This window comes from Pleurotus ostreatus (assembly GCF_014466165.1).
Source record: "Pleurotus ostreatus strain PC9 chromosome Unknown scaffold_4, whole genome shotgun sequence".
Lineage (NCBI taxonomy): Eukaryota > Fungi > Basidiomycota > Agaricomycetes > Agaricales > Pleurotaceae > Pleurotus > Pleurotus ostreatus.
The window spans coordinates 2,450,010-2,474,866 of NW_023503159.1; the positions used below are offsets into that span (position 1 = coordinate 2,450,010).

At 51.2% G+C, this 24,857-nt stretch overlaps 7 protein-coding genes across 7 annotated transcripts; 4 read left to right on the plus strand and 3 right to left on the minus strand.

Annotated features, from left to right (window-relative positions):
- Positions 1–190: 190 nt before the first annotated feature.
- Positions 191–1,069, plus strand: PC9H_006658 (uncharacterized protein; the record flags this gene model as incomplete). Its single annotated transcript, XM_036776202.1, has 1 exon — positions 191–1,069. The coding sequence occupies one exon, from the start codon at positions 191–193 to the stop codon at positions 1,067–1,069; it is 879 nt and encodes a 292-aa protein (XP_036632221.1).
- Positions 1,070–1,310: 241 nt separating this feature from the next.
- Positions 1,311–3,070, minus strand: PC9H_006659 (uncharacterized protein; the record flags this gene model as incomplete). The annotated part of the gene is made up of 5 exons (XM_036776203.1): positions 1,311–1,388; positions 1,442–2,170; positions 2,225–2,447; positions 2,504–2,910; positions 2,960–3,070. The coding sequence occupies 5 exons, from the start codon at positions 3,068–3,070 to the stop codon at positions 1,311–1,313; spliced, it is 1,548 nt and encodes a 515-aa protein (XP_036632222.1).
- Positions 3,071–4,703: 1,633 nt separating this feature from the next.
- Positions 4,704–11,780, minus strand: PC9H_006660 (uncharacterized protein; the record flags this gene model as incomplete). The annotated part of the gene is made up of 10 exons (XM_036776204.1): positions 4,704–5,127; positions 5,179–5,943; positions 5,996–6,183; positions 6,239–6,339; positions 6,389–7,414; positions 7,470–8,769; positions 8,820–10,332; positions 10,392–10,521; positions 10,573–11,171; positions 11,236–11,780. 10 exons carry the CDS (start codon positions 11,778–11,780, stop codon positions 4,704–4,706), a joined length of 6,591 nt encoding a protein of 2,196 aa, XP_036632223.1.
- A 6,616-nt stretch (positions 11,781–18,396) lies between these two features.
- On the plus strand, positions 18,397–19,601 carry PC9H_006661 (uncharacterized protein; the record flags this gene model as incomplete). Its single annotated transcript, XM_036776205.1, has 7 exons — positions 18,397–18,476; positions 18,533–18,646; positions 18,699–18,824; positions 18,875–18,918; positions 18,968–19,031; positions 19,091–19,325; positions 19,383–19,601. The coding sequence occupies 7 exons, from the start codon at positions 18,397–18,399 to the stop codon at positions 19,599–19,601; spliced, it is 882 nt and encodes a 293-aa protein (XP_036632224.1).
- Positions 19,602–19,645: 44 nt separating this feature from the next.
- PC9H_006662 (uncharacterized protein) lies at positions 19,646–21,985 on the minus strand (the record flags this gene model as incomplete). The annotated part of the gene is made up of 6 exons (XM_036776206.1): positions 19,646–20,948; positions 21,000–21,147; positions 21,267–21,372; positions 21,538–21,783; positions 21,838–21,933; positions 21,980–21,985. 6 exons carry the CDS (start codon positions 21,983–21,985, stop codon positions 19,646–19,648), a joined length of 1,905 nt encoding a protein of 634 aa, XP_036632225.1.
- Positions 21,986–22,161: 176 nt separating this feature from the next.
- On the plus strand, positions 22,162–22,465 carry PC9H_006663 (uncharacterized protein; the record flags this gene model as incomplete). Its single annotated transcript, XM_036776207.1, has 2 exons — positions 22,162–22,257; positions 22,310–22,465. The coding sequence occupies 2 exons, from the start codon at positions 22,162–22,164 to the stop codon at positions 22,463–22,465; spliced, it is 252 nt and encodes an 83-aa protein (XP_036632226.1).
- Positions 22,466–23,683: 1,218 nt separating this feature from the next.
- PC9H_006664 (uncharacterized protein) lies at positions 23,684–24,373 on the plus strand (the record flags this gene model as incomplete). Its single annotated transcript, XM_036776208.1, has 2 exons — positions 23,684–23,907; positions 23,962–24,373. The coding sequence occupies 2 exons, from the start codon at positions 23,684–23,686 to the stop codon at positions 24,371–24,373; spliced, it is 636 nt and encodes a 211-aa protein (XP_036632227.1).
- Positions 24,374–24,857: the final 484 nt, after the last annotated feature.

The window sequence follows — 24,857 nt, forward strand, 5'->3', positions numbered from 1 at the left end:
TTAGGTGGTCGGTTTGTAATGATCGTCTTTGATCAGATACCACCCAGCCAGATAGTTCCTACCGTAGATTAACATACAAAATCAAGGGGTACGCCATATTCCAAAGGTCAGTGCATGAGTCCTTCTGCTACATCGCTGATATGCAACCAAACAGCACCACCCATCGCCCATTGCAGCTGCGAATATGATAATGCCGAAATCTGTTGAAGACGAAGACCCAGAGGATATTCTAGCGGACTCGCTGGATACGCTATACGGTTGCCAACCTGTCTCACTCTCGTCTCCTGGCCGTCATTTTGTCCTGCAACTCAATCATCGCAACCACGCCATCAACACATTATCGATTGAACCCAGGAAACCTATATCCATCTCGTGTCGTGTTCCTGATACACAGTCGTCAAATTGGTCTTTGCATGCGTCGAGTGTATGGGTCGCATCGGTATACCTTACCAAGCATATACAAGAGCTACATCTAGAGGATTATCTTTCGCCGCTGACGTCGCCGACAAATCGGATAAACGTCCTAGAGCTCGGCGCAGGTGCCGGGATCCCTAGTATCGCCATCAGCAAGTTATATGAAGATCCGCGTATACACATTACGTCGAGTGATTACCCAGATGATCAACTGATCTCTGCTTTGGAGGACAATGTTCAAACGAATGGCGTTGCATCGAGGTGCAAGGTTGTTCCTTACGCATGGGGATCAGACGCATCCCCTCTGCTACCCAGGTTCGAAACTACTGTGGATTGTGGGTTTGACGTAGTCATTGCCGCTGATACGTTGTGGAACTCCGATACTCATGCGATCTTCGTCGAGACCCTCCGAAAGACTCTCAAGAAAGATGCCAAGTCTAGGATACATCTGGTGGCAGGATTGCATACTGGTCGATTCACTATCCAGTCTATGCTCAATCGGCTGAAATCATCTGGATTCGATGTCGAATCTGCGGAGGAAAGGCAAGTGCACGGCGATCAGCGACGAGGGTGGATTGTTGAGAGGGACGGGGAAGGCGAATTTGATCGACGGCGGTGGTTGGTGTGGATCAAGGTCAAGTGGCATACCACTTGAATGTCAATGACATGCGGGTAACGGGGATCCTCGACATTTTGATATCTACATACAATTACACGGTTACATTTTCTTCTTCTCTAACCTACGAGTAGAGTCACGGAGGTACTGGGAATACAAGGAGGGCTGGGCTAATGGTATCAGTAAGTATAACTCGGAGCTAGGTGATACAAGTTCTGAATCTTCTGCGGTTTATTTTTGACTGTCTTTCTTGTTCCGCTATTGGCTTATCGGCTATATTTTACTTGTGTCGGGGACGAGGCACCGGAGGTGTGCCAAACGTTAAGATACTAAGATTGCGCATCCCTTGGCGTAATTCCTGTAATAATGAGATGAATGTCAAGCCCCCGCGAAGGAAGAACAGCAACATACCATGATTAATACAATATTGTCCTCATTCATTCTAACTGCGTCTATGTTGAGATTATCTATAGTGGTGTAGGGGATATCCCTCGTAGACTCGTAGGGCACCATAGTTGTCTTGCCGCCCATGGTCCATGTCTTCGCTGGTGGGTTGGCTGGGTCGGAGAATGGCTTGAAATCGATGAGCACCAAGCGTGGGATGGTAGCAGGCCTGCTACCCATCTCGTTCCTTGAAAGCTGGACAGGCTCGGCGTCTAAGTATAGAACCTTCGTGCCAACAACGTGCGGGCCACGGAGGAAGGGGGACGGCTGCACATTGCGGATGTAGCAGTGTTGGCTCCAGTGCTTCCAGGAAACGCGGACCGAGTCTCGCCTGGAAGTTGGGGGTCTGAAATAAGACTCGTTGGCGAATAACCAGACGGAGGGACCTTTGGTGTGGCTACTCTGCCGGGGGTTAGAGGCCCCGCTGAGGTTTACATTGAGCATGAGAAGACGAGCGGCCGGATCGGGGTAGAACAAAGCATCGGGGTTGGCAACGGCATCAGATGGCGGGGAACTGTTAGATGAGAAAGTGATGGCCGCGTTAGCCCACACCTCGGGGAACTCGTAATCGCGCATATTGGTGACGTTCGCGACGTCGGTTATGTTGTATAGATTGAGCGCGGGCCTGCCATGATATTTCGCTGAGACGAGCATGCAAGTCTCGTTTAAGAATAAGATATCGCCCTCCTCGAACCACTGCGGAGTAATTAAATAAGTAAACGAGCCATATAAATCCCCGCCGTCACTCACGCGGGCGTGAAGAGTATGCCAGTCCATAACAAGGTGCTTGACCTGTCCTGTAGCAAACTCCATGGAGATACCAAGTTTGGATCCACAGATCTGGAGTGACATGTGCGAGACCCTACCGGCAGATTGGGTGCTGAACTCGTAAGCGAGTGCGGGAGCCCATCTATGTTTCGCAAAGGTCCACAGGTCGCGCAAATGGATCTGAATAGCCACCACGCCTCCTAAGCTTCGGGGAAATAAGTAGGATGCTAGAGCATTGTTTGTGTTTAAACATATATGTACCTGAAGAGGTGCGTGGTCACGAGAAGGTGCTGCGAGGGATCGACCATGACAGATTCGATGGGAGGCGTCGAGAAGCGGATGTGTCGGGTCCGAGTTAAGGGACGACCGGTTCGGTGTGATGGAAGCTCAGATAATTCGAGACAATATTGTTGTCCATCGGTGAGAATTCTGTGAACGAAGCCTCCGGACATGCCCACCTGGGCAGGCGTAGGGATCTGCATCCTAGATTCCTGGGACCAGCGGAGCCGCGGCCAATCCTTCTTGTAAGACAAAAGGAGCTGGTAACGTGCGAGGGCAGGAGCATGGGCACGTGGGGCACGTCCATCTTTCATCGCAGCCAGTGCGAGTTCGAACCGGTACCGTAAGGACTGGAATTCCATGACAACATTATAAATACGGGAAAAGGCCTAGAAGAGTAATGATAGACTTTAGACGTGTTGACTTCCGCGATATGACAGAGTTATGTGTGAAGTCAGAACTTGCCTGACAGGCTCGCCACAAGGTCTGTGGATCGAGGTTTTCCAAGATGAGGATGAGGATTTCGGTAGAGATTCTGTAACGGCGCATGTTAGATGAGCTCGAGGATATTAGAGTGATTCTGAAGATACAACCTTACGGTGCGTTCGAATTTATACGAGCGACGGTAGTAGACGAGTAACTATCGGAGAAAAAGAAAAGAAAAATAAGCAACGTTGTTGTACGTCGAGAGACGCTGCATCTGCAAAAGAGGCTAGCGAATGGGAGAGCCGCGACGAGCTGAAAATACCCGAATTTGGAGAGCGGTGTTGGTCGATAGGCGGGGCTATATTGTGTGGAACGGTCACTTTTTGTGAACGTCGTGACTGGCGTTCCATACGCTACGAAAGATTGTCATGTCAACACTTTGGCTTCCATCTAGTCCTGGTAGAGTTCAGTGATGGTGAGCTGATCAGCTAGCGGGTGGACGAATTCGGTGGCGGTAGACAATAAGAGCCCTTCTTCGGGGCGCATCCTTCCAAAGGCGGTAATGACGGGTGCTCTGTTTACTCGCCGTCGACGAGGTGTACAAGATCTTGGGTCGGGTGCGCCTTTTCCGAACTGATAATAGGATTATTGTCGTTTCTGTGCGCCAGCAAGATCCAGATCTCGTAGGAGTAGTAGCACACTGTACTTGACTGATCGGCGCTGCTGCCAGAAGCCACGTTTGCACAGCCACACATGCATGGCTAGCGTGACTCTGTGACTCTGTCACAACACATATCCCATAACTGCTGCCGCCGAAACCGCTCATCCAATGGTCTGCACAAAATGCGAATCTGTGCGGCGTTTCAGCTGTTGTTCTTTTGTTGCGCTACTCCCGCTCATGCCATTTGTCTTGCATAGAAACTCTCAAAATTAGCCGCCCCAGATCCTTTCAAGTCAACGACCTCCAGTATCAAGGAGGGGTCAAGGAAGATCGGAGAGAATAAGCTCCTCAGTCGTCCAGGGAGCTCAAAGAATCGGTTTCAGGTGCGTAAACAATAGTCTTATCATCTTTTGGTTGTATTCTCATTCCCCCTCAGCCGTATCAGGGCAAGTGCAAAGACTGCAAGTCTAACGTCACCCAGAACAAAGCAAAGTATTGCCATGGTGCGCTTCATCGGTTTTTCAGCCTTGGCATATGGACTCACCTGTGAATCTATACGATAGGGTGTGCCTTTAAGAAAGGGATATGCTCTATCTGCGGCAAGAAAGTCTTGGACACCTCGGGTTATTCGATGTCAAACAAGTAGTATTTAGAAGACGAACGGCCTCGGACAGTGTGTACTCGGTTTTCCTATTGCATGTATCATAGTGTACTTACTACTCATAATGCCACCATTCGTTACTGCGAACATTTGTAAATCCCTGCTCCACGAGGTATCCTCGAAGTATGGGCGCTTAGGGGTTCAAGACGACTTCTACGTCTCAACTTTTGTTGGCTCCTCCGTGCTCAGCAATTTGAGCCAACAATAAGTGTGCTTGCCGTACACTTGCTTCTATCCCTATGGTAGGCTCTCAGTCCCATCACTTTTTTTTCGAAACCGACGGAAGACCTTCTGCTTATCTCGGGAGCTCTTAGATAGCATCATTTCCTCGGACATGTGCAGAATAGACATTATATAGGTACAGATACGTGCGTTTCCATGTAAAACGATAGCATAAACAGACAGCTGGTAATATATCATCCTATAATGATTGATTAATGATCATGCATCATAACGTCCTTCCTCTCCTCATAGATCCTCTCATCAATGGTCTTTTCGGCAAGGAACCGATAGACATGTACGAGTTTCGTTTGCCCGAACCGTACCAAACGCCCAATCGCTTGCGTCTCGCACATCTGGTAGATCTCCTTCGTCGGTGCCAGCAACGGCGACATGAATATCGCATGGTTGGCAGATGTCAAGTTTGCTCCACTTGCGCTCTCGTCCATGACGTTGAGAAGAAGCACGCGTTCCTCGCTGTCGTTCTGGAATTTCTCCAAGTTCTTGCTCTTCTGATGAGCCGTTCCCTTGATTTCGAGATACTTGATCTTGTGGTCGCCCAAAGCTTCCGCGACTTTCTTCATCAAATCGGGGAACTGAACGAAGAGAAGAACACGCTCATCCTTCGGGATATCTTTCCTAGAAGACGTTAAGTCGATCGCAAGATTTAAGCAAGAGATAGCAACGTACTTGATCATATTAACGATCTTTTCTAGCTTCATGCCATAGTGACGACCTTTACCCTCTCGTTCTTTATCGTCTACGCCTAGATCTTTGACAGCGATGATATTGTAGTCTCTTGCGGCCGACTTGCAGGCGCCAGACTTTGCGTAAACGCACTCCTCCTTCGCCGCCCATTGCTTCACGCATGCTGTGCACCCCGTATGCCCACAAGACGACAACACCGAAATCTCCTCCACGGGCAGATTCTCTCGTTCGCATCTGGGGCAACTCACATCCGGAGGAGTGTCTGACTGCTTTTGGAAATCGCGAACCACATTGAAGTATCGCAGCGACCGCACACGTCCAACCAACTCCTTGCCTAACCGACGGATTTCATGTGTTTTCTCGCGGTGCTCCCAGACCTTCTCTTTCATCTTCTCGCTGAGTTGCGAGTCGTCCTTCTTGCCCTTGCGGCTGGTAACTTTGGCGCCAGCTTTGTCCAGTAGATCGACGATCATCTCCCGGGCCTCTTTGTCGCCAACAGCATCGTCTCCGCCACGGGTGACACGGACGTACTCATGAAACAGAGATTCCTTGGCAACGTCGCCTTTTTCGACTAGATCCTTCTCCCGAGCGACAGCCTGTTTGAGGCACTGCAAGAGCTCGGCCATACATTCTTGCAACTGCTTCTTGCGTTCCTTCACAATAACGTCGCAGGCCTTCATGGAGTTTTCTTGATCCGTCTGCAAATCGAAATACGAGCAACATTTGAGCAACGCCTCTTCCGCGGTCCTTCGAGATTGATTAGACACAGCCAGATTGCGATAGCTAACAGGCAACGTACTTGCTCTCTCCCAGGGCCTTTAGAAGGCGCTTGTCACGATCGCTCTCGCTCTTGCGAGTTTTCTTCATAGTCATCTCCAGCGCTTGTAGGTAGTGCTCTAGTTCAAGATATATCGCGTATTCCGAGGCGGTCTGCGTCACTTTGCGAATGTCCTCAACCCATGGGATTTCGTCGATCTCAGCGATGTTCTTAAAAGATTTAAACACGATTAGTTGCTTACTTGATCGAGCAAAGAAAACTCACCTGTCGGACAAACTGATCAAGGAAAGCCTGTCCTACTTGGTGTCTATGAGCATGCCACTCCAAGCTATGCACCTCGCGGAAAGAATGGAATTTTTCCACCGCTAGATTCTCTTTAGCGATGGCACCTAGCTCGAGAAGCCGGTCACTTACCAGTTTGTTCTCTTCTGCGCTTCCTCACTTCTGCAGATTGTCCTTCACCGTCATCGTCCACACCCAGATGCAGATCAAGGAAAGCTGCAATAGATTTGACAGCAGTGAAATCGTGGATAGGCGGGGTACCAGAAAGAACCCAACGACGGTTGCCCGTAAGCCTCGTAACTAACGAATGGACTTTCCCATCCAAGTACGTGTATTCATCAACAACAACCCGTGCGAATTGGAACATCTCCATAGGTGGTGCACGCATTTGCGTCCAATCCTTCTTCGCAGCGGAGCCCAATTTCCAAGGGTCCGAGTCTTGTCGCCGTTGCTTCTTCGTCGGTCTCCCGTCGTCATCGTCAGCCTTGCGTTTCTTCGTCGCTACCTTCTTCTTCTTAGACGGAGCGTCATCGACGTCCATGTCGTCAGTCTCCGCCTCTGTCGAACTGGCACCAGACGTATTGCTTGAAGTGGCCTTGCGTACGACCTTGGGTTTTGGTTTGGGCTTCGACTTGGGCTTCGACTTGGATTTCGCCTTGCTCTTCGAATCGTCATCAGACGAATCATTGACAACGAAGTCGCTTTCTTCGGAGGAGGACGGCTCAGCATCGGAAGTGTGCTCGTAGTCGGATTCTTCAACCGGTTTCTTTCGAATCCGTGAAGCAGCAGGCTTGACAGCCTTCTTGGGCTTCACAATTTCCTCTTCATCACTCTCCGATTCGGACAGAACCATGATTGGGGCAGACGTCCTGGTTCGTACACGCTTCCGGGGAACATCGGACTCCTCCTCAGAATCCTCCGTAGCAGAGGGAGGAGCGGACGAAGGAGGAACGGAGGAAGCGTCTGACCTCGCAATGGGAATGACCACCTCAACAAGGTCCTCTGGCCACACATCGCGTTTTGGCTTCGGGGCTTGCGCTTTGGGCTCGATCGGCGTGGGCTTTGGTTTCTTCTGCGCATCCACTGCCTCACGGTACGACTTGCCTTTGAGTCGTTTAGACTGAAGCGCCTTGAGCTCTGCCGCTGCCTCTACCTCCGCTGTGCGTAGGTAACCATCAGTCGTGGAGAGTTAATACGAAGGAATATTACTTACCACGATGGTGGGCGTCTTTAATTTCCTTGAGGACGGCTGCGGAACCTTCGTCTCGCAGGCGGTCGACTTGCTTTCGAAGCGAAGCTAAACTTACGTCCACGCCAGCATTGAAATGTCGTCCCTCTCGTGCAGGTAAATCTCCCCCGGCTGATAGTTCTTGTAGATTATCCAAGTACACGTTACTCTTGAACAGATTGGACGCGACGACAACTAAATCAGCGTTTTGCACGTCCTCGATCGTAAGGGAGTTGAGATTCGATGCGGTGGTGATAACTTCGACCTTGAAGTGTTTGCCCGCGAATTTCTTTGCCTCAGAAGCCCATTGTCTTGTCAGATGTGGCGGGACGACGATAAGGCTGGCCTTGGTGTGGATCTTTCCGGGTAGATCGTCTACTTTGCTCATTTCCTCTTCGACTTCGTTTGCCATTACGTCGATGAGGGCTAGTGTAATGGCGGTCTTTCCGTACCCTACTTGATCAGCCAGAACGCCGCCACGAATCTTAACGCTCCGCTGAACCCGTCCCTCCGCTCTCCATCCTAAAGCGTCAAGCATTGCCTCTGATATCTCCTCCTCAATAAACGGTGGCGCAGTCTTTGCTTCTTGAGCGACCATCCATTCAAGAGACCGGAGTTGTTCTACTCGAAGCTTGAGTTTGAAGTGCGGCGGCTGGGCATGTTTCTTGTCCTGCTTGTTACTGCGTAGTACGAACTTGGGTAGGTCAATATGGACGGAAGGAGTGAAATTCGTATCAAGTCGCCACGAGAGTGTGACTTGGCTATCAGGATGGACGTTGGGGAGGCGTGGCACAGCCCTATGGAGAAGCGTAGGGACGTTGAGACCAATCTTGACGGTACCTACTCCATCCTCATTCAGCATTAACTGGGTGACGAAAGGACTGGGCCGCCGCTTGAGCCTTCGTTCATATTCCCCGGCCTGGATGGTGTTTTCTACCGCAACCGACTTCCGCTTAACAGTCATCCATTTAAGCTTCGGCGCACTCGGAGCGCATCGTTCGCAGCTCTCGCATATGTCCGAATGGTCGATTGTTTGCCATGACGTGAAAGACTGATCGTCATGGCAAATACGCTCCAGTAGCCATGCCAGGCTTCGGAAGATGCTCCGCTCGTTGATTCTATCCACCTCTCTCCATGTACCTCGTGGCCATTCAGGTCCGGCGTCAGATCCAAATGGTACTCGACAGACGAGGAAAGCCATTGCACTACGGCAAGCGTCCAAATCCAAGGCAATATCGAGTGCCTTGTTCGGCATGGAGAAGCGAGCACCCTCCAAGGCGAAAGGCTTTGCAAGACACGTTAGTAAATGCGAATCTATCCAAAGACGAAGTTCACCTCTAACTTGACTACCTTAGAGGCGATCCATTGGCTCGGCAGAATACAATCAACTTTCTGCGCGCCCGCTTTTGAGGACTGTCTCCAAGTATGAGCAAGCTTGCAAACAATGGGTCGAGTTTCGCCATATTCGTAGCGCCTCATGCTAGTGGAGAAGACGAATGAATCCTGCGTGTCGTCGGTTCTATGAGGATCCAGCAACATAAATAATGGTGGCAAACTGGACTCCTCAGCTGACTCTTTGCGATGCAAGGCGCCATTCGCGGTACCACATCTCTCGAGCAGTTTATATGTCCCCGCAATATTACGGTCCATGTGCTCTGCAAGCTCCTCTGGGACGTCAATAACGAGCTTCGAGAAGACTTTGCGATCTTTGAATTCGTCACCCTGTAGGCCCAAACGTTGCTCCCACGATGGAACCAGGTCACCCTCGCCCGTGATGGTGATTGGGACGGAGAAGTCATGAGGGAAAGCAAATTGCCATTCTCCATCAAATAGTCCTCCTTTGCATTGAAGCCTGCCTACAGGGTGTCGCAAGATCGTCCGTATGTCGGCGTCCGCCGCTTCATCTGCTTTGGGCTTGGCGTATAGCAGCCATTCGGGTTGCTGGGGGTGCATGAGGAGCTCGAGCAGGGCATCTGACGAATCGTACACCGCCGACCAGATCTCCTGGCGTTTGGGCTCAACAAAACGGAGTTGCTGGGTTGAAGCGCGAAGCACGGCGTCGGCCCACTTTGTCCAGCGCTTCTCCGGGACGAGTGCCTTGCAATTATCCCTAAGATCATTGAGTACCTCCATCGTGACGCCACGGAGAGTGATAGACATAGGGAGGGTGGACTTGAGCTCCCTTGCAAAATCGGATGGTGGGAGACGCAGCTGAGCCCCAACGTTGGCGAGTTCCGGATTATGTTCTGGACGCCCTCCGCACTTCTTGCAGAACGACGTCTGGCAATCAACGCAACGAAAGAGAGGTTGAGTCGTCATATCTACCCGGCCTTCGCAGTAACATAGACGGGAGCTTCTCATCGCATCCAGTAATAGTTGGGACCAGGCTAGCTTCCCAGTAACGGAAAGGTCCAATGGTCGTTCATCTAATTCATCTTCCCCGACGATTCGCTTGTCCACAGGAGCGATGTCTTCGTTAATTGTGTCGACAACCATCTCCTCCTCTTCAGCGACGTCTTCCATCAAGCCAGCCTTGGATTCGTAACTGCGAGAATCGTCTCCAGCTTTGAGAAGCTTCTTGGCCGATACCAGTGCAGCGAGCATGCATGCCCCAACTACGGTTGTAGACATCGCATTACCAGCAAGATCTGCCAACTGATCTTCGCTTTCTCGCGTCAACAACAATTTGTCGACGGGAAGCCCCTGCATTCCAAGCGCCTCAATACCGACCATGGGGCCGCCGCGGTTGGTGATGTACGGGATCATGGATGGGGTGAGGCAAGGGCATATGCCTGGTTTGCTAGAACCAATAGTTCGGTCTACATTTTGCGACAGGTTCCATACCAACCTTTGATGGTTCAAACGAGTTCACAACAGTCGTTCAGCAATAAAGAGTGGATCACGTACGTTTTATACGCGGGGTCAATACCTTGCTTAGCTGAACGCAGAAGACTGATGTCCATCAAGTCCCATACACGCTCAACCTGACCTGTGGCCCAATCACCCCAGCCATCCACGGAAAGCTTGCAATAACCACCTAGTTATATGAAATTGTAATGCGAGTTGGCGTGATCAAGGAAATCCATACCATCGTCCCAACTGGTCAACGGACGCTTATCCCCAAGTTGCTCCTCTAACCTCGCTCTTTGATGACGAGACTCACATCGGCTCCAATCCGTTCGACCTACACGGCGGTCTAGAGCATGTGCACTCTCGCTAACGAGTTTCTGGCGCGCTTGATGTATACGAGGATCGTCAGCAGGCAGCAAATGGGCGTCGAGAGAAGAGGTTGCAGGACGCTTCAACTTGTTGACGACCCAGTCTTTCCACGTTGCGGGGATGCTGGAACCGCGCTTATTCACGGCCAAAAGGTAAACTCGGGTACGAGTATGAGGCACGTAGTAGAACTTGGTGTCCGTTCGACTGAACTCCGCACTATAGTCGATCTCTTCGAAATACTCTTTAACTTTGGTCCATGGCGCGGAACAAACGTTCTCAAGGATGACGATGGGCGGTCGATGCCTTTTAACCCACGACATCATGCCACGGAATGTTCGTCCAGACTCGCCGTTGGCATCTATGTCCTGCTTTTCGTTATTGAGATTTGAGTAATCGACACATGAAGTGCCTGCGATCAGCATATCCACGTCGCCGGGAACTGGAGCCAATGACCCATAAGCAGTGTGCCTAGCAAAAGACGAGAGAGATTATAGGTTATATGGTGTGTTTCCGCTTGCGAAATGGTGCTTACGCCTCGTCCTCGCCCAGCTCACAGACATCGCGAAAGAGAAGGGGTGGTTGGAAGTTGCGTTCAATGTACGCCTGCTTGAAAGGCTCAATCTCGCACGAAAACACGTGTTGTATCTGGACATTGACGTCGTATTGCTCTCGTATGGAGCTTGTGATCATTTCGAGGGCCAGAAGAGGAGATTCTGTGCCGGAACACATAGTTGCGACGCGTAGTTTTCGACCTGCGATCTGAATCGCTACATCCTTTATTTCCGGGATATGGCTCACGAGGTCGTCGAACATGAGAGGAATGCTCGATATAGGAGGGAGCTTAGAGGAAGACTCTGCAGCTGCAATTTTAGTGCTTTTTTGTTTCGTCTCGGGTTCGTCCATCTCGACATCGGACGCGTCTTGTGCCTCGGAAGCATCATCTGAGTGGACTGAAGCGTCTTCTTCTTGAGGTTCCTCCTCTTTAGGTTCTCTGGGCTTTTTGGGGGCGGATTTCGAAATGAAGAACGAGTTAATGGCCTTCTGAGAGCCGGATTTCACGGGCTTTGCCTTCGCCATGGTGGTTAGAGAAGAGTTTGTAAGAAGCGCGTCGCGTCGCGTGAGCTTAGCCTCGTCGATCAATATATCACGTGACTTCTGTTGGAGAATAGAGGATCACGCACCGACCACTTAGCGCTTAAGCGCTACTTCCTTTTCCTTATTTAGTTTATAACCTTCCTTTTCCGTCAGTTCCGTAGATATAAATTTCGTTTCGACCCCTTTCCGCCTCCTCAGCTTCGAACATATTGCTCGATACGCTGAGGTAGGCTTATCCCATATTCATACCGTCTACAGACCATTTACTTATTGATTATCCACTGTAGAACTCACGCTCATCGTGCACATTCTACAGGTATGTATTTGTATAGGAATATATTGAGCTTCGAACATATTGCTCGATACGCTGAGAACTCACGCTCATCGTGCACATTCTACAGGTTATGGGCCCTGCTTGAACGCTTACAATATACAAAGTCAACACACGTATACTTTTGCGCACAAGCTGTAAAGAATACCGTTGAAAGCTCAACTGAAAATTAACCCCTAAAAGAAAATCGTTACATCGCAAGAATGTCCGGTGTAATCAATACAATATGGGAACTACCCGCCGACGAGAAGTTCGACGGAATACGGCCATTTAACCCGTTCAAGGTGAAGCTCGAAGCCGTGGCAGGACAGTGGGGATTAAAGGGGTATCTGAATGGTGACATCCCTAAGCCGCGTGTCGAGACGCCTACGACTGCCGCATCTGGCAGCAACGAACCAGCAAGAATCCCTATGCCGGGGACTCCCCCTCCACCTACTCTATCATACTCCCGAAACCCCTCTCTCGAAGAATGGCTCTATCGAGATGAGAAGGTGAAATCGACGATATTGATGAATGTCGAAGACCTCCATTCGTTGGTTGACGACGTCTCTACCAAATCGTCGGCACAAATATGGGAGGAGTTGACGAATACCTACATCCGTCGTGATGAGATGCGTAAGACGTTCGCTGATTCTGCGTTCAAAAATCTACGGTTCGCCCCGAACAGCGGTCAAACGCTTGCGGAATTCCTGAAAACACTCAAAGTCAAACGCAAGGAAGCGATGGACTACGGGAATCAATACTCTGACCAGGATTTCCGGTCCGTAATTGCCTCGTCGCTACCTGGAAAGGAGTTCGACACTATGCTTCAAGCCATGGCGGGGATCAAGGCTCCAGCAGACCTCATTCAACAGATTGAACTCTTCTACGCTCGAGTCGAAGAGCGCGATTCGAAGGTAGCCGGGAGCTCGAAGCAGCTGCTCACGACTGATGCAACCATGGCCACCATTCAGGCGCTTCAGGCAAGAATTGCGCAATTAGAGACCGGCAAACGTAAAAAGAAAGAGGACAAAACATGCACCAATTGCAAGAAGAAAGGGCATCTGGCTGAAGACTGCTTCCGTGATGGGGGTGGTAAAGCTGGACAGTGGCTGGACTGGTGGCAAGGGAAACGTGACGGGAGCAACCCGGGTGGAGGAAGTGCTGGAGCAAATGCGGCGTCCAACATGGCAGTATCGTCGTTGTCCCAACACTACGCACTCAGCGCATATGTGATGACCGATGACGATCTGCTTGGCGGTTCGGCACCTAATGGTGGGTTGGACCTGGGAGGTGATCCCTGGGACGACCCTGGAGACCCTGTCCTGGAAGTAGGCTCTGTCAAATGGTCAGAAGACTCGTTCGAGGAGATGTGGACTGGCACTCCTCCGAAATGGGAAGGTATCCCGCTAGACGAGCGAGTTCGCATCCTTAATGCTACGATTGGAATGATCGAGATCAAGGAACTTGTCCTGACCGTCCTCGATTCTGGCGCCACGGACCATTTCATTACCAATCGCGAATCCTTTGAAACATACGAGTCAATCGAGCCTACGCAAGGTAGCGGGTCGAAGAAAGGATCGAAGTTCACAATTATAGGGAAAGGTCGGGCGAAAAAGACCTTTATAGTAGACGGGGAGGAACGAACAATTATGTTCGATGCTCTCCACACGCCCGACGTTTCCTCAGACCTTATTTCCGTGTCAGAATTGGATGGGAAGGGACTGAGCGTGGTCTTCTCTCAGGGAGTCGGCCGAGTCTATGACAAGAACCATAAGCTGATCATGTCGGCTACGAAGAAGAATGGACTGTACGTGTTCGAGGTAAAGCCTGGAGGACCAGAGGCGCATACAACACGGTCGCTTAACAAGCCTGCGACGATGGACATGTGGCACCGCCGTTATGGACATGCCGGCGTGGATCGCATTCGCCAGTCTTTCGCGAAACACCTTGTCGATGGGGGAAGTGTGAGCGCTGAGATTAGCGGCCTCAAATGTGTACCATGTCTGCATGGAAATGGAGTTAGACGGCCTTTTGATGCTGAAGTGGTACCCACCTCGACGCCCCTGGCAAGGGTGCATACAGATTTGTGTGGACCTATGAGGGTGACAGGCCGTGGGGGGTTCCTTTACTCCATGCCAATTGTCGACGACGGAACATCGTTCACGAAACAGTTTTATTTGAAAGACAAGACTGCGGCGACCACTTTGAAGGCGATGGAGGGCTTTCGCGTGGAAGCAGAGCGACAGACTGGGAAGAAGTTGAAGGTCGTGCGAGTGGATGGGGGGGGTGAATTTGACAACTCACTCTGGCAGGCGTGGGGAATCAAACACGGCATCATCATTGAAATCGTCCCACCACATTCGTCTGCAGCCAATGGCGTTGCGGAGCGTCGCCACCGCTCTATCTATGCACGGGTTCGCACCATCCTCCATGAGAGCAAGCTCCCTACCTCTCTGTGGTGCTGGGCGGCCAGCTATGTCGTATACACAGATAACTTGCTTCCTTCGTCGAGACACCCCAATTCCATCCCAGCGGAGGCATTCCATGGCAAGCGTCAAAGTGTTACTCATTTACGTCCGTTCGGCTGTCGAGGATTTGCGAAGATTGTCGATGGAAAGCCAGGCAAGCTGGATGACCAGGTCTTCGAGGGTAGAATGGTCGGTTACAACGAACGTGGGGTATACTGGCTATACCTGGACGACGGGCGAATTGTGAGGAGCCGAGACGTTGTCTTCGACGAGTCACAGAGTTCAGGTGCGACTACAGTTCACGCGACACAAACGGAGGACGACGTCGACTTACTTCCTAACAACGTGGTCGATGGCGTTCAACCGGAAGCAAATATGCCGCCGGCATCTACGCTCGTTCATGATCGTACTCCTGGAACGCCGTTGCCCGAGAATGCTGATGTTGTGCACCCTGTTGTGCCCGTTAGTCAAGAAAGAGGACCTCAACTGGATGCTCGACCTGCTCGCCGAACGCGAAATGTGGTGAACGCAGAACCTTCACGTCGCTCTAGCCGATTGAACCCAATGCCGGGGGAGAAGACTCGTGCTCTATCTCGTGCGGCCATCGAGACAGAGGAATATAAGCTGAGGGAAGCCGCCGCTGAGGATGCTGGTGAACCATGGTCAACGGACGTGCCTGCGAAGGAGCATTTTGGCGCGCAAGCGAAAATGACACTTGCAGAGACAAACCCCTTCGATTTCCTGCCTGAGTCGGTAAACTATCTCGACGCGTCAGACAATGTAGCTCTTGCTGCAGTAGGACTTCCCCCCGTGCCCAAGAATTACGCGCAGGCTATGGAGGACCCGGATCGGTGGAGGCCTGCGATGGACGAGGAGATGAGCCGAATGGCCGCGTACGAGGTTTTCGGACCTGCTTGCATCCCGCCCAAGAATGCGTCAGTGCTCAACGTGATGTGGGTGTATGCGCACAAGTTCAACGGAGAAGGGGAGATTATCGGTGAAAAGGCGCGGCTCGTGGTGCAGGGACAGCATCAGGTCGAGGGGAGAGACTACTACAAGAAGTACGCGGGTGTGATGAGATTAGAATCGCTTCGCATGCTACTGGCAACCTGGGTCACGCTGGGGTTTTATATATGGCAGGTAGACTTCAAATCGGCGTACCTCAATGCCAAAATGGATGAAGAACTCTACGTGCGACTACCTCATGGGTTCCAAGGAGCAAACTCCCCTGCTGTCGTCGTTCCTCTTCTGAAGTCGCTCTATGGAGCAGTACAAGCCGGCCATAACTGGTGGCAAGAATTAGACGGCGCGTATAAGGACCTAGGATACAAGAGATCAGAGGCCGACCAATGCGTACGATCCCGTCGAGACGAACGTGGGGAGACTCACACTGGAACATACACGGACGACACCGCGGGAGGGTCCTCGTCATTGGAAGAGGCAGAGCGCGCCAAGAGGGAGATCGGGGAGAGATACGCGATTAAGGTCACGGACCAAGTGGAATTCTCCTTGGGGATGAAGCTTGAGCACAACAGAGAAAAGGGAATCGCTTCGCTATCCATGCACGGATACCTCGAACGTCTGCTCGAGCGCCACGGGTTCAGCGACATGAAGCCAAAGGCGACGCCGTTCGCTCTGGGTACTGAACTATCGAAGGAAGGAGTGCCGGTGACTGATGCGCAAAGGGATTTCATGCGCGACAAGCCGTACAATGTGATTGTGGGGGGCCTACAATTTGCTGTAGGCGCGATGCGGCCAGACCTCGCCTATTCGGTTAACGTTCTGAGTCGCTATACTCGCGACCCCGGCCCTTCTCATTGGAAAGCTTTGGTGCATGTTCTGGGGTACGTGAAGGGGACCCTTGATGTTGGCATCACCTACAGAAGAGACGTCAAGGACGGGATGGTCCCAATTACTTACGTCGACGTGGACTTGGGAAAATGTCCTGACACTGGGCGATCGACGATGGGAATCCTCACCAAGATGGCAGGAGCGCCAACGTTCTGGATGTCCAAGCGCCTGGACATCACGTCCATGTTGACAGTAGAGACTGAGTATATCGCACTCAGTCGAGGCTCGCAGCAGGCCATCTGGACGTACAGCTTCATGTCCGAGTTAGGATATCCTCAGCCGTTGCCCATGCTGCTCTACAACGACAATAAAGGCGCACTCACAGTATCAGAGAACCCAACATATCATGCGCGCACCAAGTACATCGGGCTGCGCCATCATCGCATTCGCGAACTCGTAAATCCAGGAGCCAGAGGCATCAAGCAACTCTCGGTTCAGTATGTCGCGAGCGAGGAGAATCCGGCGGATATCCTCACCAAAAGCCTTTCTACAACCGTACATGCAAGGCAACTCGAGCTCATGGGAGTTAGTCGCGGCGTTGCTTGATCCAGGGGAGTGTTGGAGAATAGAGGATCACGCACCAACCACTTAGCGCTTAAGCGCTACTTCCTTTTCCTTATTTAGTTTATAACCTTCCTTTTCCGTCAGTTCCGTAGATATAAATTTCGTTTCGACCCCTTTCCGCCTCCTCAGCTTCGAACATATTGCTCGATACGCTGAGGTAGGCTTATCCCATATTCATACCGTCTACAGACCATTTACTTATTGATTATCCACTGTAGAACTCACGCTCATCGTGCACATTCTACAGGTATGTATTTGTATAGGAATATATTGAGCTTCGAACATATTGCTCGATACGCTGAGAACTCACGCTCATCGTGCACATTCTACAACTTCTAGCCACTTAGATCGTAAAGTCGGCGAGACTACAACTACCACGCTTAAGCTAGTGTCCCCAAGAAATACACGGGCCTTCTCATCGGCACTATCTCTATTTAGTGGCTGAGAGGAGACTTAGAGGAGGGCAGGAGGTTTGATTGTTTATCACGTGATGCATATACTAGGGGACTCAGGGGCATCACCACCGCAGATTATTCAACTTTCGTTGAAATTGCGACACAAAATTTTGCTGAATGTAATTCACTTTGAGAATCGGATGCGGAGTTATACTGGCAACGGCGAATGGCCCTGTATGAGGTGTTGAGCTTGAGAGGGCGTGATTGCGACTTGAGCTTGCTTCCGAGTGTAAGGGGACACTCCTATTTTCTCTCCTTTCCTTCATTCCATGGACTCTTACCTACATTCCCTTCATTCCCCTTCGTTCCTTTTCGCTCCCTTTCCTTTCCACTTCCTTTCCACCCACTTCTTTCGCATCCGAGCCGCGTCCGGTGACTCCGGAGTCTTCCCGCACTTCGGACACTTCGGACTCGCTCGGACTCGTCTCGGACACTTCGGACTCGCTCGGACTCATCTATACTCTTCGGGGCTCGTCCGGGTTACCTCTATCCTTTTCCCCCCACTTCATTACTCTTCGCCCTTACTTCCCCAAGTCGCTGGCACGACTCCTGTGCATTTACCCTCCACTTCATTATCACATGTTTCCTTGTACCTTGTGATATTTGTTCGGACTTGTGGCTGGTGTACTGTACAGTTATCCTGCATTCCTCTCACGCTACTACAGTATATACTTCGCTTCCTAGCATGGAGAATCCTTATCCTGTTCTCTTTGGATTCTCCCTCTGCTAGGTGAGCAGCCCTCTCATGTATTGTAGTTAGCCTTATTCATTATCTTTGGATTCTCCCTCTGCTAGGCCTGCGCTGTCGGCCATCTTGAGGTTGCCCTTACACCGAGCCTGGAGAGTGAGCCCATGGAAAAGTGCAGCAAGCGCTCATACCAGCCTTAAGCACTTTTAGACTGCTTCCACTGCGTCGAGTTTGAAGTAGACGACTTCAAGGGTAAGCCATGGCATTCTTCGCACAGCTCCGTGCTCTGTTTGGCCGTGATGCTTTGAGCTGGTGGGACAGGTCTTATTTTTTCGATTGGTAACCTACTCGCGCTGCTGAAAAGGGATTCAATTTGTTGACCATGGACTCTCCAGGGTCTTTGTGTTTGCGGTATGGGTGCTCGGCTATTTAGCCTCCAATATCCCGCCGTTTGAAAGAGAATTCAAGTTGCATGACTCTGCTATTGACCATCATCATCACCATAGCCAGTGTGTTTAACACCCCCCTGGTCTTACTACGCTAACCTGCAAATACTCATAGGATCTCAGGCGTGGTGAACAACATAATTGCTGTTTTTCTCCCATTGACGACGGTGATCGTCTTTGGCACATTTCGACGATCTTTGCTGGACATTCACCATGGCGCGATAGCTGTCATGGGTAGCCGGTTTGTTTCGCTATAGCTCCCAGCGCGAACAGCTGTTGATTCTACCTCAGAGGTCTGACACATCTCCTCACAGAGTTTCTCAAAAACACTGTTGGTAAGATTACGCGGGATTCCCTGTTGTCGCTGTCTTATCTGCCACCTAGGGAGGCTGCGACCTGACTTCCTGGCACGGTGCAAGTGGGACAAAGCACTAAAAGAGTGCACAGGGTAATATTTTCATTCGCTACTTCTATCTTTAGCAACACTCACTGTTTGTCTCTCCCCAGGCACATTGAAAATGTCCTGGACGGCCGACGGTCGTTCCCATCAGGCCATTCAGCATCGGCTTTCACAGGGATGACCTTCCTCTCGCTTTATTTAGCGGGACAGACTGCGGCGTGGTGTTTCCACGCACCACTGCCGCCCTCGTCCTGGACATCTAGCCGAGCTGGTAGGCTCAGTATCACCATAGCCCCAATGATTTGGGCGGTCTACGTGGCTATAACGAGACTAGAAGACTATGTAAGTGGCCGTTCACCGTCACTTACTCCTAGTCACTGCTAATACCATCTTCCCAAGCGACATCACAAAGAAGATGTGATCGTGGGTAGCCTTATAGGAATCTCGACGGCGACCATATTCTACCTGATGTTCTGGCCCAATCCCTTTTACGCCAGTAACTTCCAACAACGATCCTCGACAGAGCCACGATTAGCCTATACTCACGACACGTACAGAGACAGGAATGGTGCATTTGAATTGGCTAGATTCGAAGTAGATGAAAGCGAAGCTGTTTAAAGGATATGGTATTTAACTGGGTTCCTGGTGATTGATGCTTTGGGTCATGATCCTGCGCCAGTGCCGCGAACAAATACCCACTTATCCCCAACGCGTTCCATTTTACCTCCAGCGCCTCCCGTATTGGTATTGGGCTCGATATGCTGACGTTCCTCTATGGGTGATTTGACTGCCGTAGGGGGCGCCAAGGGACCCGTACTTTCTCCTCCTCCAAGGACTATCGCGTCTGTCTCCATTCCGTCTTGCATGATGGGTCCCTGTGTGTCTCGGGGATTGCCGTGTCCATGTCCTCCTCGCCCCCGGTTAAACCCCCCTCGTCCTCGCCCACTCTGCCAGCCGTTCGTGTTGAAGGTTGATACAGGCTCTTCCCAGCTACTGATGGGCCATCCCTGCGTCGGAACGCCCGCTGCCATTTGAGTAGGTACCATCCCACCCGCCATGACATATTGCATGATCTCCTCAGCGGACGGTGTATAACCATAGGCCATTTGCCACTGATTTCCCAATGCTTCCCACGAAGCTGGGTTGGTATAGTCGAACTGCTCCATGGTCATCTGAGGCTGTACTGCACTCTCTGACTTCGCAACTGTCTCTGAAGTTGGAACGGTAGCTACCGATACCGACGCAGATGATGATTGATTATTAGGATTGAGCGGAGGTGGGGGCTCTACAGAAGGTTCGCTACTGAGAGTCTCTGGCACCGGCGGCGGGTGGTGCGTTTCTGCTGCGGGCACTGGAATGGGTTCCCTGGGTCCGGGAGATGGTGATGGAGGTCTGATATCACGTCCGAACTCATCCCTTTCTGGTTCGCGCGATTTGCGACTAGAAGTCTGGCCGTCTAGGGGCGGACCGTCGACCGTGGATGTAGTTGATGGTCTTCTCGGGGGACTATAGGGCCGGACGTCTCTTCTGCCGCCATATCTACTTGGGGGGCTCCTGGATCTACTCTGCCTTCGCCGCGGTGGACTCCTCTCTCGATAGCTGCCTCTGTCCCGATCGTCCCATCTCCCACGGGTATCGCCTCGGCGCCCCCGAAAGCCTCTCGCACCTCGGCTGGGACCCGCATGGTTACTACGATTGTAGTCACTGGGCTCCGGGCCACGGTCAGAGTGGTCGTAATTATCATATCTAGCTGGTCTACGATTATGCTGATACTCCTCACGGCCGGGCGGTGACCGAGATGAAGAGCCGTCAAAAGGCGCAGCCCGGCCATTGAATGGTGCGGCTTGGTTTGGCCTATGCGGCTGTCCTAGAGGGCTATCTGCTGCCTTGGCCACCTGTGCAAGTTGCTGGATCAGTGCTAACTGTGCCGGTGGTTGTGCTGTTCCTGTATTTGGGTGTATTTGGCTGAGGAACTGTTGAGCCTCAGGTCCTTGGTGAGATAAGCCGCTAACTCACCCTCCATTTGTCGATGTAGAAGCGTTGGCCGCTTGAGCGAGCAGTGCTAGGAGCGTGGCTTGGGGATCGGGTACAGCATTCGTGGGACTATCGGTCGTGGGCGGTTCAGGACGTGGTGCAGGCACGTTCGCATTGTTCACTTCGGGTTCTAACGCAAGTTATATTTTAGTTTCTCGTCCACTCGCGTAAAGCCGGGCCAAATTGCATGCAGATGGATTACATAGGTAGGAGAAATACTTAGCGAATACATGCGGAAACGGTATGCACCTTTTTTGCCTTTGCCCTGCTCTGTTATCTCCTTCAGTCGAGATAGAATCGTCGAGGGAAACGTATTTCCTTTGATCCATATATCTAGGATCTTCTGAGTCTTTTCCTGGCGTTGAGGTTAGGATTCATATATCACACTGATGCAGAAACGAAGTAGAAGGCTGAACGCGTTAGCCGGTGCCAGTCAATGTCTACATATCGTAGAGGGTACTCGTGGATTTTGGACGGTCGACAGCACGAGACCACGACTCATCGCAGGATAAACACTAACCTTTGCCTCGGGTTGTTCGAGCGCGACCATGTCAGAGAACAAGCCTTCTAAGATACCTTCAACCTTCAATAGAAAGGTTGCACTGTTCCCCTCGGCAGATCTGGGGTCATTAGAATGCGGGTGTTTGTTAGCATGACTCCGCGCAGCCCGCGATAACGCATCGAACACATAGAGGCTGGATATCTTGGCCGCAGGTGGCAGGGCCTTATGCGTCCGGTAGAGGATTGACACCAGTTTTGTGTCTTCCTGCAAGCCAGGAATAAGCACCAAGCCATAGCAAACGAGCAGTCTCGTGCGCACCTTCAGAGATTTCATGGCTATTTCTGTCAGATTGTTCATTTTACGCGCGGAGACGCGTTTCGCGTTCACGATCTCCTTCAGCGTAGCCTCAAACTCCTGGTATCGAAGTCAGCACGATACGGCATGAGAATTCTCGCCCGACCTCCATAATCGAATTGCCAGGTTGCGGTGTGTCGCCGAAGGTTAATGAGAGGTGAGAACGAAGCTGTTTGTTGCGAGGTCGAGGTCTGGCGAAGTCCCTACGAAATCCCGGACCAGGTCCACGTGGATTCCGGTCACACGGACGCTCAGGAGTTCTGGAACGAACTTTCAAGAACGTTCACCATGTCGCGAACGGCTAAAGCGACGTTAGGAGCCTCTGTCTGCTTCACGTCCTTAATAATATGGGCGGTTCACTACCAGCAGCAGCAGGAACACGAGGTGAGTATGTTAAGCTTCCCCTCAAGATTCTACTCAATTTACTACACCACAGAACATGTATAAAGGTGTCCTGCGTGACGATGAACGTCGACTCGAAAAGATGCGGAAGCGAGAGGAGGATCTACAGGCCTCTCTCCAAAAGCGGGAGCTATACGAGAAATTGCAGCCTCTGCCAGCGAACGGAGAGCCCAACGCTGGGAGATCGTAATGACTCGCACAACGGTATCTTTGTGCAAAGGATTACCTTGGTGCTGGTTAGTTTTTCCAGACAGTGACCACCTAATATACAGCATCTCCACGGAGCCAGTCACTCTGCAGTCGCATATACGTGGAACGGACATGAAGTTCAAGCTGATGCTGCCAAATACCTCTCCTGCTGAGGAGAGCAAAATGCCCGATCCGCTCCGAGCGCTCGTTTACTTCCAAACGCTGTTGGAACTGGGCAGTCTTCTTGCGCGGCGCTTGGAGCCTGTCTTATCATTAAATGACCCGTGTACGTCGCTATTGTCGAGACTGCCTAGACTTCCGAAGGCGAGAACCGGGACTCCACACAGATGGCGACGTTGCGCTATCTCCGCAAAGACAGGACCGCCGCGATCGCTCATACCCCTCGCACTTCACACCATCACTCAAACTTACAGGCGCAACCAGGAAGATACGGTGCATAAATGCAGAGTCTGCGCGTCGAGATGACGGTTGTCCTGACGGCAGCCTCCCAAAACATGCTGCGCTACCCTCCATAATTAAATTTGACGACCGATTGGACATGGAAACGTGATGTATATCTCTGCAACCAGCTCTCACTATGATTTGACGGGTTGTGATGATCTATGATGTCCAGCAACTCTGTGTGCGATCAAAGTAACTCCTAGTTCTCGTCAATCCGCAGGAGTTAGCAGGCGCAACGGACTCACTTCCGTGGCGTATATGAGCCAGATACTCAGGTTGGATCGTCGCGACCCCATTGTTGAGATGCGGCCTCCGGCAAGGCTGAGTACCAACTACCTTTATCAAACACCGGACGCACAATGACATGCTTCCCTACTACCCATTGGTCATGCTATTATCACGCTTTGTAGGAATATCGATTCTGTGCTTGGTCGCTGGTGCCACAGAGTCTCCAGGTCGGCGAAATGTCACCATTGACGATCATTTCGGGGACGAAATGACGCACGCCGTCCCAACGTATACGCCATCCGACAGCTGGGTCAATCAAGGAAATATCCTACCTCAGCCTTGGCCACTGATGTGGCCCAATGGATCGTTAGCCCATGATCAAACTTGGCACGCGCCGAATCTCCTGGTGGGTTCGCAGACGGTCAACTTCAATTTCACAGGTCTGAAAGCCCATTCTACCTTCTGGACACGAATTCACAGTTTGACAGGTATCGCAATATATATATACTGCATATGCATAGCTGCAAACATGCTGCCTGGCTTGGTCTCGAATTCCCTTGCAGGGTACAAGTTCTCTATTGATGGAGTTCCTGTCGGCCAGTACAAACCCGGCGCAGACAAAACACTCGGTTATGATGTCCTGGTCTATGCCAACACTACCTTAGAGAATGTAGCCCACAACTTTACCATCACTGTGGATCTTGGGTTCTCGGTCTTACTAATATTTGACCGTGCTGTCTACACTATAATAACGTGAGTTCATGAAACTTCCCGATCGTCGTACCTATTCATAGTTGTTTATTGTAGTGATTCGGCCAACACACTCACATCCACAAGGACCTCCACTACAGATCTTCTCACGTCCTCTCAACCAACGTACACTGCGACTTCCAGCCCTCCCAGTAGTGTAGCCGCCCCAGATGAGGCGAATCCCTCAAAACCTCCTCGAATCACTGCGCTCATAGTGGGCGCTACTCTGGCAGGGATAGCTGCCTTCATCTTAATCGGCACCCTAATCTATCATCGCTGGTGGAAAGTAAAAAGATCTGGACAACAACTGATAAGCCAACAATGGCGTCGCAGTAGATTTCTTCTATATCCGAAGTCCTGGCCTCCTGCGTCCAGCGGACACGCCGACTTTGAAAAAGTCGACCAAACCCCAATCCAGTCGCCGGTTCGTGGATCGGCAAATACCAGATCGCAGGGCAGCTTAGTGTAGGACATCAGAACAAGGCACATATGTGAACCCGTTGTAGCCACGCAGTTGCACATCCTGCCCCACTACAATCTCTCACCAGAGGCCTTGAAAGTGTATTATGCCTTTTATGTGTCGCTGAGAGGCTACATTCTCAAGTGCATCAATCTTGTTTGATACTAGAATCAGAGCTTATAGATAGTCATTACGCCCCAATATTTGATATTATTTATGTCCGCCTTCGTAAGTTTACACGAGTTGCGTGCTTCCTTGCCTTTTGTTGTCTATCTCTGGACGTTTCGACGCGTAAGCACATAATAATCTCGCACATACTATTCGCACATTAACATACACGCCGCGGTCATGTGATCGTCGAATTCTGATCTTACGCTTCGTCAACAACTCACCTCCACCGACGCAGCGATCTCATCGAGGAAGTAACCGCAGCTGCAATTCGTTCCTGTGCCTGCGCCTCGATCCAAGTTTCCGTGGCGTTGAGATCACAATT